The sequence below is a fragment of the Urocitellus parryii genome, chromosome 6, assembly GCF_045843805.1.
Source record: "Urocitellus parryii isolate mUroPar1 chromosome 6, mUroPar1.hap1, whole genome shotgun sequence".
NCBI classification, from domain to species: domain Eukaryota; kingdom Metazoa; phylum Chordata; class Mammalia; order Rodentia; family Sciuridae; genus Urocitellus; species Urocitellus parryii.
The window spans coordinates 89007421-89022899 of record NC_135536.1 but is presented as its reverse complement, the minus strand read 5'-3'; the positions used below and the strand labels follow the sequence as shown (position 1 = coordinate 89022899).

At 40.1% G+C, this 15479-nt stretch overlaps 1 protein-coding gene across 3 annotated transcripts in view; it reads right to left on the bottom strand.

Annotated features, from left to right (window-relative positions):
- Mga (MAX dimerization protein MGA) overlaps nucleotides 1–15479 on the bottom strand; it is a 129357-nt gene that overhangs the window by 78300 nt on the left and 35578 nt on the right. For all 3 annotated transcript variants that reach the window (XM_026390625.2, XM_077800306.1, XM_077800307.1), the window contains exon 2: nucleotides 3388–4494. In XM_026390625.2, coding sequence (XP_026246410.1) covers nucleotides 3388–4427 — 1040 coding nt within the window. In that variant the 5' untranslated portion in view covers nucleotides 4428–4494. The remainder of the gene's footprint in view (nucleotides 1–3387; nucleotides 4495–15479) is intronic.

Genomic DNA, 15479 nt, shown 5'->3' with positions numbered 1-15479 from the left:
AAACCAGTCTGGGAAACAGCAATATCCTGTTCCCCAAAAAAACTAATTAATAATAATAAACCCACATGAAAGCAGAGCTCAAAATCATAATAATACTACAAGAGCACAATACCAGGAAATAAATAATCATTTATTAAATGGCTGAATATATTATGAGAAGTCAGTGAAAATGACTGAAAGGATCAAGAGTTAGAAGAATCAGTTGAATAATGCGATAAAGACCAAGGAAGAAAAATTAAGAGTGGGAAGAAATGGCTAAATAACACACTTAGCAAGCAAAGCCTGGCTAAAGATGAGTGTGTTTACAAAATCTGACTGGAGGGCTTGGGATGTGGCTTGGTGGTTAATCGCCCCTAGGTTCAATCCCTGGTACCATAAGAGGAGGGAAATCTGATTGATGCCCACTTTGGGACACACACACACACACACACACACACACACACACACACAAGTGACATTATTAGCTAAAACAAAGAAGATGATACAGCAGTCATATTTCAACCAACTAAATAGAAAATGAGAAACTGTGGAAGTAGAACTAATATATATGCATAAAAGCCTTAAATAAAAAGTTAATAATTTCTTTTCCTATAAAGGGGTAAAGAGTATGTATTTTAGGTCTTGCAAGCATCATAGTCTCTGTCACATATTCTTATATACACAGAAAAAATAGGCTATAGGTTAATTAGCCAACATTTGCCTTAAAATAATTTCTGATCATAAATCAGGCCATTTGGAGACAAAGTTTACATCCAGCTAAATGTCATTTTCACATATGAAGATAATGTTATTTCTTGGAGCATGATGCAAGTTATTTTTTTCCCCTTCAATTATGAAGAGGCTCAGTCATTACTCTGAACTATTCTCTCAATCCATTAGATCAAAAGTTCAACCATACATAATCCCATCCATCAGCTGCTATTTATAACAAAGAAATACACCTGACCCTTTCACCTTATCAGAACTCCTTTACTGGCCTCCAAAGGTACCCATTACTGAGAACTGAAGACAGGGCCTTGCTAGGCAAATGCTCCACCACTGAGCTATAAGAATTCTTTAGTCCCCCAAAAGTTTTTTTTTTTTTTTATTTTGGGGGGGATTGTTGTTGTTTGGTTGGTTGGTTGTTTTGGATACTGAGTATTGAGCCCAAGAGCACTCAACTACTTAGCATCCCCAGCCCTTTTTTGTATTTCATTTTGAAACAGGTTCTCGCTAAATTGCATACGGACTCGCTAAGCTGCTGCTGATGAATTTGAACTCCTGCCTCTTGAGCTGCTGGGATTACAGGTATGTGCCACCACATCAGGCCCCCAAAGGAATTTTAATGATTAATTTTCCACCATCCAAGAGCATATTAAACTTTTGGATAATGAGGGTAAAAATATTTTAACTGTGAGCCAGAGATGTAGTAGAGTAGTTGCCTAGCATGAGGAAAACTCCAGCACCACCAAAAAATAAAAATAATAATAGGTGGAGTTGTAGCTCAGTAGTAGAGCACTCACCTCGCAAGCGTGAGGCACTGGGTTCGATCCTAGCGCCACATAAAAACAAATAAAGGCATTGAGTCCATATGCAACTAAAAAAAATCATTATCAACAACATCATTACTATAATTGATGATCAATTGTTTAAATTGCTCTGGATAATCAAGATAATTAAACTGAGTGGAGAATCAAGTATTAAAGCTGGTATCTGCTAATTCTAACTACAAAGAAAAACATGGTGGAAAATATATGCTGAAAAAGCAAAAAAACCAACCTGCCTACAGATAAGGATAGAGAATCTCATGCGCCTGGGAATTCTACAATAAAGAACAGTAGCTATTAACAGGATACAAATAAGAAAGGGAAGGCAAAGGAAAGAAGTGGGCTCAGATTTACTTCTGCTGAATTTGGATTCTAATACTCAAAAGATAGCTTGTATCTGTAATTCCAGCTAGTCAGAAGGTGGAAGCAGTGGGATCACAAGTTCAAACCCAGCCAGGGAATTTAGCAAAAACCTATCTTTTAAAGGGCTGAAGATGTAACTCAGTGGTAAATGAGCATGTGTGAGACCATGGGTTCAATCTTAAAAAAAAAAAAAAAAAAAAAAAAAAATTACAAATATCAAGAAACATCATTGTTTTTCACAATAGCAAAGCAGTCAAGATAGGGAAACAATTGAAGTGTATGATGAAAGATGAAAGAATAAAGAACAAGTGATACAGCTTGAGCATCCCTAATCCAAAACTCCAAAATCTGAAATCCAAAACTTTTGAGCATTAACAGACCCTCAAAGTTCTGGCTTTCAAAGTATTTCAGACATTGAAGCTTTTCAGATTCGGGATGCTCACAGTTAAGTCTGTATAAGTATGCAAAAACCACAAAACTCTAAACCAGAAATACAAACACATACAGACCATACAGATATACTTTCTGTCCCTCCATACTGGTGATCAAACCCAAGGGGCACCCTACCACTAAGCTATATCCCAAGAGTATTTTTTTTTGAGGTGCCAGAGGATCAAACCCAGCGTCTCACACATGGTAGGCATGTTCTCTACCATTGAGCTCTACCATCAGCCCTTTCTTTTTTGAGACAGGGTCTCAGTAACTACCCAGGTTGGCCTCAAACTTCCCATCCTCCTGACTCAGCCTCCAAATTGCTATATGCTACAGTGCCCAGATTGCATATGTTTACAATGGGATATTACTGAGCTTTATTTTAAAAAAAAAAAAGGAAATCCTATCAGTTGTGACAACATAGATGAGCTTATAAGACACTGTAAGTGAAATAAGGAAGATGCAGAGAGACAAACACTGCAAAGTAGCCATCAAAGAATGGTTACCAGGGGTGAGAGGTATTGATCAAAGAGTACAAGGTTCACAGTTACACAGCATAAAAATTTTTAAAAAGAAACGGTACATCATGCTACCTTAGTATATAATAATCTTTAGCTTGGTTTTTCAACTGGGAAATTTATAGATTAGGAAATCCATAGGGCAGCAAATCATAAACAATAGACATAAACAAGTTTACTCTGAACACATTTTATGCCTCATTTGGATAAATTTCCTTTCAATTATGACCTGGGCTTTTTTTCTTCAATTATTATTAGTTGTCTATATATGTTAATAAGAGAACATTCTAAATATAAACAAAAAAACTCTACTCCAATAAATTATCCAATTTGCTTCAATTCTAGATCTTGAATCCAACTGAGAAAAATGAACAATCGTATTACAGAATGTAAAACAATTGTAGTCTTACAGTGTCTCACATTTATCAATGTTTAAAGTATTCTACAAAATCAATGTGTCAAATCAAAAATCTGGCCCTTCTCAACCAACCTTTTTATTTCTAAAAATTAAAAAAAAAATAATAAATTTTAAAAAACCTATCACCTACCTTTCAGAAATCTCTTGCTTCAATTGAGGAACTTCAAGTGCTGAATCAGTATCCATGAAACCAAAAAAGTCTTGTTTTATATTAAGGGGCGGCTTCTCCATACACTTTATTGATGGATCAAAATCAACTGGCTGTAACTCTGACCCCTCACCTTCTGCGAGACGAACCCGATGACCAGGAGAACTGGGAACACTATTCCCCTCTTGGTCAGAGTTGTTCTTTTGTTTTCCATCTCTCTGGGGCTTACTATTCAGACCATCATCCCGAAAGCCTTTCGCAAATGGATTGTAATCTATTTTCAATTGAGTAATCTGAATGTTCTGATAAGCTGTTACTGCAAAGAATTCAGTCTGGGGGAAGGTAAAAGTGTGGACACCAGGACCATTTAATTGTATCACTTCTGTAGCCTTCTCTGCGGGTACCAAATGAAGTCTTGGCAGGTAGCGATGCATAGAGTGTAAGATAATATGTCCTTCTTGATCCAGTGTATTGTTGGTGAGTTTGAGTTTATAGAAAGAAACTGGTTGATGCATCCAATAATGACCTGTAGAAGGAGATTCTGGATGAATAAAAACCCTCCCCAAAACGTGTGGCTCAGCCTTCCCACTGGGTTCCCACCAACGGCCATTCCACTTGTAACGATGGTTATCCACAGGAGATATATCCATGACAAGAATATACTTTAAATTTGAATCTAAACCTGTTATCCAATATCGACAATAAGGAAACATGCGTCTTCCCTGCTTGGTCAGAATCATCTCTGTGCTTCGATTATGGAACTCATTCCACATACTATTGTTATCGAGTGTGACAGTGATTCTTCCCACAGTACAATCAGCTGGAAGGCAAATCTTCCCTTTAGATTTTCCTGGTGATGACACCTTACTAGCCAAAGCACAGGCATCTCGATTAGTAACCAAAATTCCTTGGTCAGTTTTGCCATTTCCTGGCTGTTTTAGGATGACAAAGAAGGTAGGTGCTGTTCCTGCCACTGTCCCACCATCTTGATTAGCCAATATAATCTGCTGTTTCTCCTCCATGATTCCAGTGAGAAACTCAGTAGTATGATAACTGTAGTTATCACATAATCACAATGGCCTTTCCATCCTAAAAACAAGCAAAAAAACCAAACAAACCTTTAATTAAGTTAATATTTATTATACGAATACAATGATTATGTCATCCCCAAAATATTCCTAAATTCCTCTAAGACACTGCTTAATATTCCTAAATTCCTCTAAGACACTGTTTATACCCTTCTTGTCATCACTACAAGGATATTCATTCCAGAATATCTAATCATTCTAATCATTTTTTAGTTCACTTCAATCTAGTAAAATTAACAATATTCCAGCCCTATAAAAATTCTACCATAACTTTATCCTAAATATACATATTTGTGATAAATTATATATACAAGACATCAGAGCCAGGAATGATGGCACACATCTGTTAATTCCAGCAACTTCAGAGGCTGAGGCAGGAGGATCACAAGTTCAAAGCCAACCTCCGCAAATTAGCAAGGCCCTAAACAACTTGATAAAACTCTGTCTCAAAATAAAAATAAAAATAAAAAGGGCTGGGGATGTAGCTCAATGGTTAAGCATCCCTAGGTTTAATCTCCAGTAACCAAAAAAAAAAAAAAAAAAAAGACACCTCAGGCTTTTACCTATGAACTTTACAGGTTTCCTAAAATTAATATGCTAAGGCAATACCTATCAGAGGTCAGCAAAACAAAGTTACACAAATGTGGAAGTCACAAATAAGATGACCTTATAAAATAATAAATCTAAGAAACCTCACCAAAAGTTACACAGAGTAAATGAGCATGTAATGTTTCAATTATACACTCTTACAATGGTGTATAATTCACACAATGCAAACTTCTAACCTTGTATTTATTTATTCATAAAGCACAAGGTTTTGTTACAAAGTACTATTTTGTCAGAAATATGGAAAACATTCTTAAGTGCATTTAAATATGACTAAGAAGGCAAAGATCAATTTTTTAGTTATCCCAAACCTATAAAATAGATGAACAGATTTAGAATTTCTTAAACATTATCTTCTATAATATTAAATCTTTGTTTTTAGATCATTATAGGTAAAGCCAGGACAGAGATGTTTTAAGCAACACTTTAAAATCACTATCTATTAAACATTAATCTACAAAATGTCAAAGAGCCAAATGACAGAAAATTACACACTGTACTTGAAATAAATTTTATACTATATAATACATGTATCTAGTTTTTCCTGTTGCCTCAACAACAACAAAATTAAGGGCAAAAAGTCAGACTGCTCTACTCTAACTTGGTACATAGGCAGCAAATTAAAAAATAATAATTTTTTAAAAGGTAAAAATATGCCAGGGAGACAGAAGGAGTTAGAACTTTCAGACCTGCAATTTATTTAAGGTCTTAAAAAAAAAAAAGCTAAATCAATCAAGTTATACCTCAGTTACTCAAAATGCATAAAATCAGGGGCTGGGGATATAGTTCAGTGGTAGAGCATTTTCCTAAAATGCAGGAAGCCATGGGTTCAATTCCCAGTATAATGCAAAAAAAAAAAAAAAAAAAAAAAGTATAAAATCAAAGACCCAATTTAGGACCAAAACCTCTCTCTACTTTAAGCTACAATGGCTCTATTTAAAAACATGGAATTGAATTCTTATTCCACATCAATTTAGCAATATTTCATTCACCATGGGCATGTGCCTATATTTGGGGCTACTGCACTGGACTTTTTTTTAACCAAAGGGTAATCGAATTCAGGGTATTGAGTTGTTTCAAACACATAAAGAAAACACTATTGCAAAAAAAATCAAAGCACTTTGGAAGTGCTGGGCTACTCAGGAAGAAATCTCTTTACAGCAAGATTCTAAAACTACTGTATTTAGCTCTCTAAAACCTTTAATAAAGACCAGATTTGGTGTATATACATCCCTTTATGTTCAAAATATTCTTCAGTTCAGTAAAGTACTTGCCTATAATGCATGAGGTCCAAGCTTCAATCCCCCCCCCCAAAAAAAAAAGGAAAAGAAAAAGCAAAAAGAAAACTTCAGTGCAACTTTTCAACATCAAGCATTTATCTAGATATAACCACTATAAACAGCAAAATAAAGAAGATTGGGGCTGGGGATGTGGCTCAAGCGGTAGCGCGCTCGCCTGGTATGCGTGCGGCCCGGGTTCGATCCTTAGCACCACATACCAACAAAGATGTTGTGTCTGCCGAGAACTAAAAAATAAATATTAAAAATTCTCTCTCTCTCTCTCTCTCCCCTCTCTCTTAAAAAAAAATAAATAAAAGGTATGTTGCTTTAAAAATAAATAAATAAATAAATAAAGAAGATTGGATTGTGGTAGCATTCTCCTGTAATCCCAGCTACTCAGAAAGCTGAGGACAGAAGGATAGAGAGGTTTGAGGCCAGCCTGGGCAATTTAGCAAAACTGTCTCAAAACTAAAAAATAAAAAGAGCTGGGAAAGTAGCTCAGTAGTAGAGCACTCCTAGGTTCAATACCCCATACTTGAGGTGGGAGAGGGGCCAAGAAGGTAAATTTAGTTGTGAAATGAAAATATTCTAATGTCCTGAAAAGCCACATCAGAATACATACACACAATCTTTCAAAGCAAAATTGTTTTAAAGTAATGTGGCAAGTTTCATAAATTGTTATAATTCAGAGTCCCTACTCTAAATGTCTTTTCACCAGTGACCTCTGAGAAATCATTAACTACTAATGACCCTCATACAACCCACAAAATATGCTACTTCAATGATTTACAAACTGGGCACCATGGTGGCAGACTCCTGTAATCCGAGTTTACTCCTGTATCTCAACTACCTGGGAAATTGAGGGAAGAGGATGGCAAATACCAGGCCAGCCTGAGCAACTTAATGAGGGGGGGGGTTAAAGGCTTTTTTTTTTTGGGGGGGGGGGATAGGTAGCTTAGTGGTAGAACTCTCCTGGGTTCAATTCCCAATAGCACACACACAAATTTTTTTTTTCCATGTGCCGAATTTTTTTTTAAATACACAAAAATTCCACATCACAACTGGGGATGTAGCTCAGTAACATAGCACCTGGGGGGGGGGGGGGACGGACGACAGACGCCTTATCCATCTAAATCAATACTTTTTTTTTTCTCTTGATATCAGGGAGTGTACTCAGGGGCACTCAGCCACTGAGCCCCATCCCCAGCCCTATTTTGCATTTTATTTGGAGACAGGGTCTCACTGAGTTGCTTAGCACCTCGCCATTGCTGATGGCTGGCTTTGAACTCACAATCCTTGTCTCAGCCTCCCTAGCTACTGGGATTACAGACCACCAGGCTAATACTACTACTTTTAAAACACAAATATATTCAAATCATGGTCAACACATTCTCAAAAGTTTCCTGAATTGATAAACAGAACCACAACCTTCACAAGATAAATGCTGTACTGTAGAGTAAGCACTATAAGGAAATAAATAAGTTAAATCATGTTTTTAAAACTCAAAAATTTTAACAAAATTAATTCACTTGAATTTCAGTATTTTGCCTTATATAGTTGGGCCCCAAAATTTTCAGTTCAAAAGAAATGTGTGAATATGATCACAAAATTATAACAGTAAACAACAGCAAAAACAGTAATAGCCAACTACTTTCTTCGTTGTTCTTAACCCTCATTAATTTTATTAAATAAATAGCACTTTCAAATTAGCATTCACTTTGAACCAGACAATGGCCTAGTATTTTACTGTTCCAACCTTACAGAGTAAATTTCAAAATTATCTGAAACACCTTCAGGTTTCTGGGCAAAGGTATGTACTGGCCCAAAGTAGTCCTATCCGCTTATCTTCCCCTATTATTGTTGACTTCAGAGGCATTTTCTATTTCTAGCAATGAAGCCCAAACTTCAATTCGCAGTAGCAAGGCTCAGGTCTCCTGACATTTGCTAACTAGAATCTGAAAAACACTTTTATGGAAGAAATGGACAGTAGTCAAATTTGGCGAAAGTATGTCAAAATACCCAGGGCATTACACTTCCCCAGGTCTTTAGCTTGTTTTTGTTAATGGACCCAATCTACTACTGTATCCACACAACAGTTGTAAACATAATCCTAAGGCTGAAATAAACGCTAGAACGTTCCAATACCCTTGGAAATGAAAAGGCCAGGAACAGACACCGTCAACTATCAAGGGCCCCCAACCGCAGCTTTTCAACTGCAGAGGCCAGCTAGTCAAGAACCACGTGAAAAATTGCCGCAAGAAAAGCTCTTCCGGGGACGAGGAGTCAGGACAGATCACGTGCTGCTGGCCAGAACCCAGTGATCGCACCGCGGGACCCAGCCACATTCTGTTACCGTGGAGACTACGTAACCAACCACCCAGCCAGCCCCGTTCCCAGCAGCCGTCACGCCGCCCCCAGGCACCTTTGCTGAAACCCAGCAGCAGCGTCGTGCACAAAAAGGAGCAAGCAGCGCAGGCAGTTTACAAGAGACTCCGCTACATAAGCCCGGCGAGCTCTGCAGCACGCACGGACAGCTCTCGGGTGGGCTAGAGACTTCTCAAGATCCACGTGTCTGCTCGGGCGACGCGAGCTTGGGAGAGTGGTTTTCCCTCAGAAGTACAGTACTTTGGTTTCTCCCGCTGTTCGGCCATCAGTAACCCCTCCTTTCAGGCATCCTTCACCGCTCCCAGCTTCCAACCTTAGCAGAGGAAGGAGGCATTCCCAAAGATTGAGAGGCAAGACAAAATTATTCGCAGCAGACACTACAACTTCTCTATCATCCCAGTTACACTAAAATAATCCCTAACTTCTCTTTTTAAGTCTTCGCACAGATTCCTCAACTCCAGTTACTGGTGATCAGAGCTTATTAACACACCAGACTCACCTTTCACTGAGGGCAGAAACCTACTTCACAATTTAACAGAAATGAGAAGCCCCACAAACGGAAAACTAGTCGAAGGCTATTCCATAAAGGGAAAAAGAAAATAACACCTGCTCTTCCACCTGTTTTCCCCGCCCTCATTTTTGCACGTAAGAATCACAGGTCCTTTGTTTACAAAGTTCCCACTGCTATACAACTCTTCCTCGCCTCCCTTATTAAACTCGCAGTCTTGCCTCAATACAACCAGGAATTACGAGCTAAAAAAGATGTCTGTACAGGTGTCAAACGCTGCACCCAGCTCCTTAGAAAAAGCGACGTCGGCACTGTTTCCGGAGATTTGGAACCCGGCGAACTGAGCTCTAAAATGCAAAGTGCACCAGGCGACCTAGAGCCCAGTGCCGGACTGGAAATGCTCACGCGGATCACACCATGCGGTGCTGCGCCCCACGCACGCGAGGGCAGGGCCGCGCCAAGGACGCTTCTCACCCCGCCCGCCTCGTGGCCGCTTCTTTGGCGTCGATGTTCCCAGTTAGTAAGAAGCGCGACGCGGAAGTGAGGCCGGGGACGAGGGCGAGGTGACATGCGCAGCCTCGCTTAAGGGACCATAGGCGCGCGCCAAGGGCGGCCCCGCGCAAGGCCTGGCCTGGCCTGGCCGGGGCGTGCGAAGATCTCTCAGTAAAATGCTGCTCAAGCCGTTCAAACACACAAGAGCTTCAAACTCTCGAAAAACTCCAATCCGGCCAACACTAAAGCGACGCCCTCCACCCACGCCCGACAGTTACCGTGCGGGGCGTGGCCGGCTTCACCCGGAGTCCTTCATATCCCGCTGGGGGCGGGTTATTCTCTTCGGTTCGCACACCGTGTGTCCGCTCCAGCTGAAGAGCCTGCGCGCGCACCGGACGTCCACGTCACCGCGCACGCGCTCCTACCAGCGCAGAGCCCGCCGCGCAGGCGCAGAGAGAGGCGCGAGCAGCAACTCCCATGCCCCTCCCCCAACGCCAGAAGGCCAAACGGCCCCGGAGCAGCGACGAGACCCTTGGGACCCGCCCCCGGAGCCGAAGCCGCTGCCTTTCCTCGTACCAGCAACCCAGAAAAGCCAACTGAAGCTTCTAGAATCGAGAAAGGCAAGGCAGGGAGGGAGGCACCAAATCCCCAGCTTCGTACTCGAAGCCTTCGTGAAAACTCTGAAACCTCTGCCCGCCGGGCCTTTCTAAGCTGTGCCTTCCACCCTTTCCCTCCGGCTCCCTGCAGGCCCCGCCCCTGCCTCGCCCAGCCACACCCACACGGGGCTCCGCAGACCCCCTGGCTTCATAGGCCCATCACAAGAATCCAAGGACTTCCTCTCCAAAGTGCTGGGGGCTTGAAAAGCGCCACAGCTTCGGGGAAACCTTGAAGGACAGACCTTGAGAGAAGGGTGGTTGAGTCTGCAAAATCCACAACCTAAGAACACTAGGAAAATAGGGAGAAGACCCAAAGCCTAACTCAGGAGTTGGAAAGGAAGAGGAGTTACCACTAAACTGTCTGATATAAAGAGGAAAGATGTGATAAAGCAGTAATACAAGGAAGCGAGAAATTCGTGCAAAAGTATTATCTGGGTTTTAGTGCCTATATCCTGTGTATCCAGTTTTTGTTTCTTCAAGACATTTATGCTATGGGGTGCAAAGAAAATATTATTTATGTGTCAGGCTGAAGTTAATGGTCTGTATTTCTCCTAATTAAATATCAAAAACTAGATTTCTTTCTCCTCTATCCATTACCTACCATTTTTATCTTCTGTACTACTAACATGCCTGTAAAAGGGAAGCGTTTAAAATGACAGAAAAAAAGGGGATGGGTGTGGCCAGGGCATACAAAAATCATGGTCAATGTCCTAAAAACTGCTTTCACTCTCAGAAGAATTAGTAAATACTTCGAACTCACATGTGCTTTATGACAATACAAAACACTATGAAGGACTATGAAGAGACTGAAAGGCAAGAGTCAAGAGGAGGACACTGAGCCAACTGGACTGATCTGACCTACTTTCCTAAGGGAAGGACCACCTTTCTCTTCATTCTGCACTTCCTGAGGAGATAATAGATGACAACATGTACGTTAATTGTGCTGGAATAGTCCAGACTACAGAACTAAAATTCAGACTTCGGGAATTGTTCTAAAACCCCTGATAGAGGCACTAGCAGCAAAAGCATTCAAGACCCTAGGCAAAATTGAAAAGCAACACTTCAATGCCATCCTCCTCTTCCCTGACTCCAAGAACCTCTTTCCTACAACTACCTTATCAGAATCTCCCACCTCATCCAAGAATGCCTTCTCATGGGTCTACAGTTTTTTCATACAAAATTTTCATTTTATGAAACAAAATTTATGTTGATGTAGCATTCATACATTTGTTCTTAAGGTATGAATGACTGATTAACAGCCATGCATCCCAAAATGACATCTCTAATTGGGAAAAATCTGTGAGGACAAATTAGATGGAAGAAGGGGAGTTGAATTTTTTTTTTTTTTTTTTGGTACTCTTTCCCTATTCCAGGCAAACATAACAAAACACCAGATATTTAAGAAAACAATGTTCAAGATTCAGCACTATATCTCCTTTAAGAAACACTGCATTAAAAGTGTAAGTAGTAAAGTTGGGATGCTGTGGTACATGCCTGTATGCCAGCTATTATGAGGCTGAGGCAGGAAGATCACAAGATAGAGGCAAGCCTCAGCATCTCAGTGAGATCCTCAGCAACTAGTGAGATTCTGTCTCAAAATTAAAGGGTGGGGGGAGGACTAGAGATGTAGCTCAGTGATAAATCCCCAAGTTCCACCCCAATACCAAAAAAAAAAAAAGTGAGAGGTAAGCTACCCATGTTAACATGTTTGTTTTGTTTTTGGCAATAAGAGGGATTTAACCCAGGCCTGTTGCATGCTAGGCATGTACTCTACAACTGAGCTACATCCCCAGCCCCTTCTAAGAGTTGCCCCTAGACAGGCCTGAGAACTTGTGATCCTCCTGCCTCAGCTTCCAGAGCAGATGAGATTACAAGCATGAGTGACCACATGCCTGCTTGCTTCCCTCCCTTCCTCCCACACTCCTACTGGGGATAGAACCCAGGGCCTCCACCCGAGAGCCACATCCCCAGCCCACCTCATAATAGTTTTTCAAAATGGAGTGGATCTAACCAATAATGGTCAGGAGATTTATTATAAAAAACGCTAAAGCCAGGTGTTGTGGTCCATCCTTTAATTCCAGCTACTTGGCAAACTGAGGCAAGGAGGATCCCAAGTTCAAGAACAACCTGAGCAACTTGGGAAGACCCTGTCTCAAAAATAAAAAGGACTGAGATGTAGCTCAAAGGTAGAGTACCACTGGGTTCCACCTCCAGTACAGAGAAGAGGAAAAAAAAATCTAAAAATAACACTGCCATACCCCTGAGTTCAGCCTTGCAGTTTCAATTCAGTGATCCAGTTTCAATTTACAATTATGCTGTTATCAAGTAACCACTTTTTTTTTCTGTTTTTCTTTTTAAATTTTGTTCACTTTTTCAAGTAACAGCTTTAGTGGTTACATTCTACTTTTAATGCAGTGTTTCTCAAACTAAGTTCTTGGTTATATTGTTCAGATATAAAACAACTTACTTCCTTTAAAAGGCATCCTTATATATAACCCAAGATTTTAAGATGCCAACCTGGCTACAAAGTTGATGCTGTTTCAACTTGCTATTGAAATTCTCTCATTACAGTTATAGCTCACCCTGTTGGTTCAGCCCAACATAAAAATCTTAATTTTTTTTTCCTGCCTCATAAAATAAAAAGGGCAGCCAGGCGCAATGGTGCACACCTGTAAATCCCAGCAGCTCGGAAGGCTGAGGCAGGAGGATCACCAGTTCAAAGCCAGCCATCAGCAATGGCAAGGTGCTAGCTAAGCTACTCAGTGAGACCCTGTCTCTAATAAAATACAAAACAGGGCTGGGGATTGGGCTCAGTGGACTAGTGCCCCTGAGTTCAATCCCTGGTACCAAAAAAAAAAAAAAAAAAAAAATTAAAGGGCCCTGGGGCTCAATCCCCAGAACCAAAAATAAATAAAGCTATGCATATGTCTTCCCCACTAGACTGTTAGCTCCACCTAGTCCAATACTTTAGCACAATGCCTGGAACAGAGCAGACACATACTTGCTGAATAAAAAAAAAAAAAAAATCCAGTATTTCAGGCATGTTCAAATGTCAAATTTTGATTTAATGTCCAATAACATGGGGTCTGGGAAAATGGGGTCAAGTTATACAAGCAAATACCATAAGTAGCCCTGCTTTGGCTAACATTTTACAAAGGGGTATAGCTATAAATAGAAAAAAAAACTACTACCCAGTGATTCTTATCCCAAATTATTTCTTCTTAGGGGAATATCATTGACAGGTCAGATACTTGAAGAGAGATTTCTGTAAAAATGTCTAATCACTTAATGACTACTGCCTTTTGACTATTACCTAGAAAACAACAGATTCTTAGTGTGAGCTAGAATCTATAATTTACCATCTGGTAACAGAAGCAACAAGTTGTAATGGAGTCTTACATCTGTATATGCTCATCAATAGTGGAAAAAACAGTAAATATCTTAAAAATGAAAGGACACTTTGATAAAACAGTGAATTTGTTTTACTAAGATCAATAGGAGCCAGGCATGTGGTACACACCTATAATCCCAGTGATGTAGGAGGAAGAAGCACAAGTATTACAAGTTCAAGACCAGTCTTGACAAATTAGTATGACCCTCAGCAATTTAGCAAGACCAGTCTCAAAATTTAAAAAGGGCTGAGTATATACCTCAGAAGCAGAACACTCCCGGGTTCAATCTCCAGTGTCACAAAAACAAACACACACTCAATCCTAAAATTGACTGGAAAAATGTCAAAAATCATTAAAAATACATGAAGTTCAGAAAATGCTTCAAGAGGAATATAAAACAAAGACCAGCAAGTCTAAAAATGTAAACAAGTTTTCAATCTAATACTAAACCTTCTGAAGAAACAGCTTACCTAGGAAAGCAAAAAGGAAGAACAAAAGAACTTCACCTAATTATACCAAGGCCTGCACAGAAATTTAAAACACCAAAAGATGTTAAAAACAGAAACCAGAACTACTGGGAAGATAAGAGGATGGAGGTACAGTAAATAAACTGCAAGGCTGAACTCAGGCAGAAATCAATAAGAAGCCTATCACACATACACACACACACACACACACCGCCAAAAAAAAAAAAGAAAAAATCACTGGAAAATTGTCTGCAAATGCGAATACATATGAAAGAAGTCACATTTGTAAAGTACAGTGGTGCACTCCTATAGTCCCAGCTACTCAGGAGTCTGAGGCACAAAAGTCACAAGTTTGAGGTTAACCTGGGCAACTTGGTGAGACCCTGTCTAAAAATAAAAAAGGCTAGGAATTTACCTCAGTGGTAGCATGGTAGCATGTGTAAGGTTCTGAATTCAATCCCTATTACCACACACACACAAAAAAAGGGGGGGGGCATACTTATTTTACATGAAGGACACCACTGCCTTGCAGATATTGACGGTGTCAATACAGGTGTTAGATTATTAGACACTCAGAACAGTAAAATTTCCCCCCCAAAAAATATTTAAAGGACCATCATAAGATGAAGAAAATTTTATCTTACAAATATATCAACCAGGGCTGGGGATGTGGCTCAAGCGGTAGCACGCTCGCCTGGCATGCATGCGGCCCGGGTTCGATCCTCAGCACCACATACAAACAAAGATGTTGTGTCTGCCGAGAACTAAAAAAAAAAAATAAACGTTAAAATTCTCTCTCTCTCTCTAAAAAAAATAAAAGAAAAAAATACAAATATATCAACCACCATTACCATGATTTCATTCTAAAAATATTTTTCCCCAGTATTAAAGATTGAACCCAGAGGCACTCTACCACTGAGCTATACACCCAGGCCTTTTTTATTTTGAAACTTGCACTTGATAAATTGCACAGGCTGGCCTTGAACTTACCATCTTCCTGACTCAGCTTTCCTCCGGCCTCAGCATCCACAACAACTAGGATTACAGGCATGTATCACCATGCCAAACTAAAAACCGGACACTTTAAGATCAAATATTGGCTGGGTAGGTGGCGAATGCCTGTAATCCCAGCAGTTCAGGATGCTGAGACAGGAGGATTGCAAGTTCAGGGTTAGCCTTGGAAACTTGGGATTTAAGTAA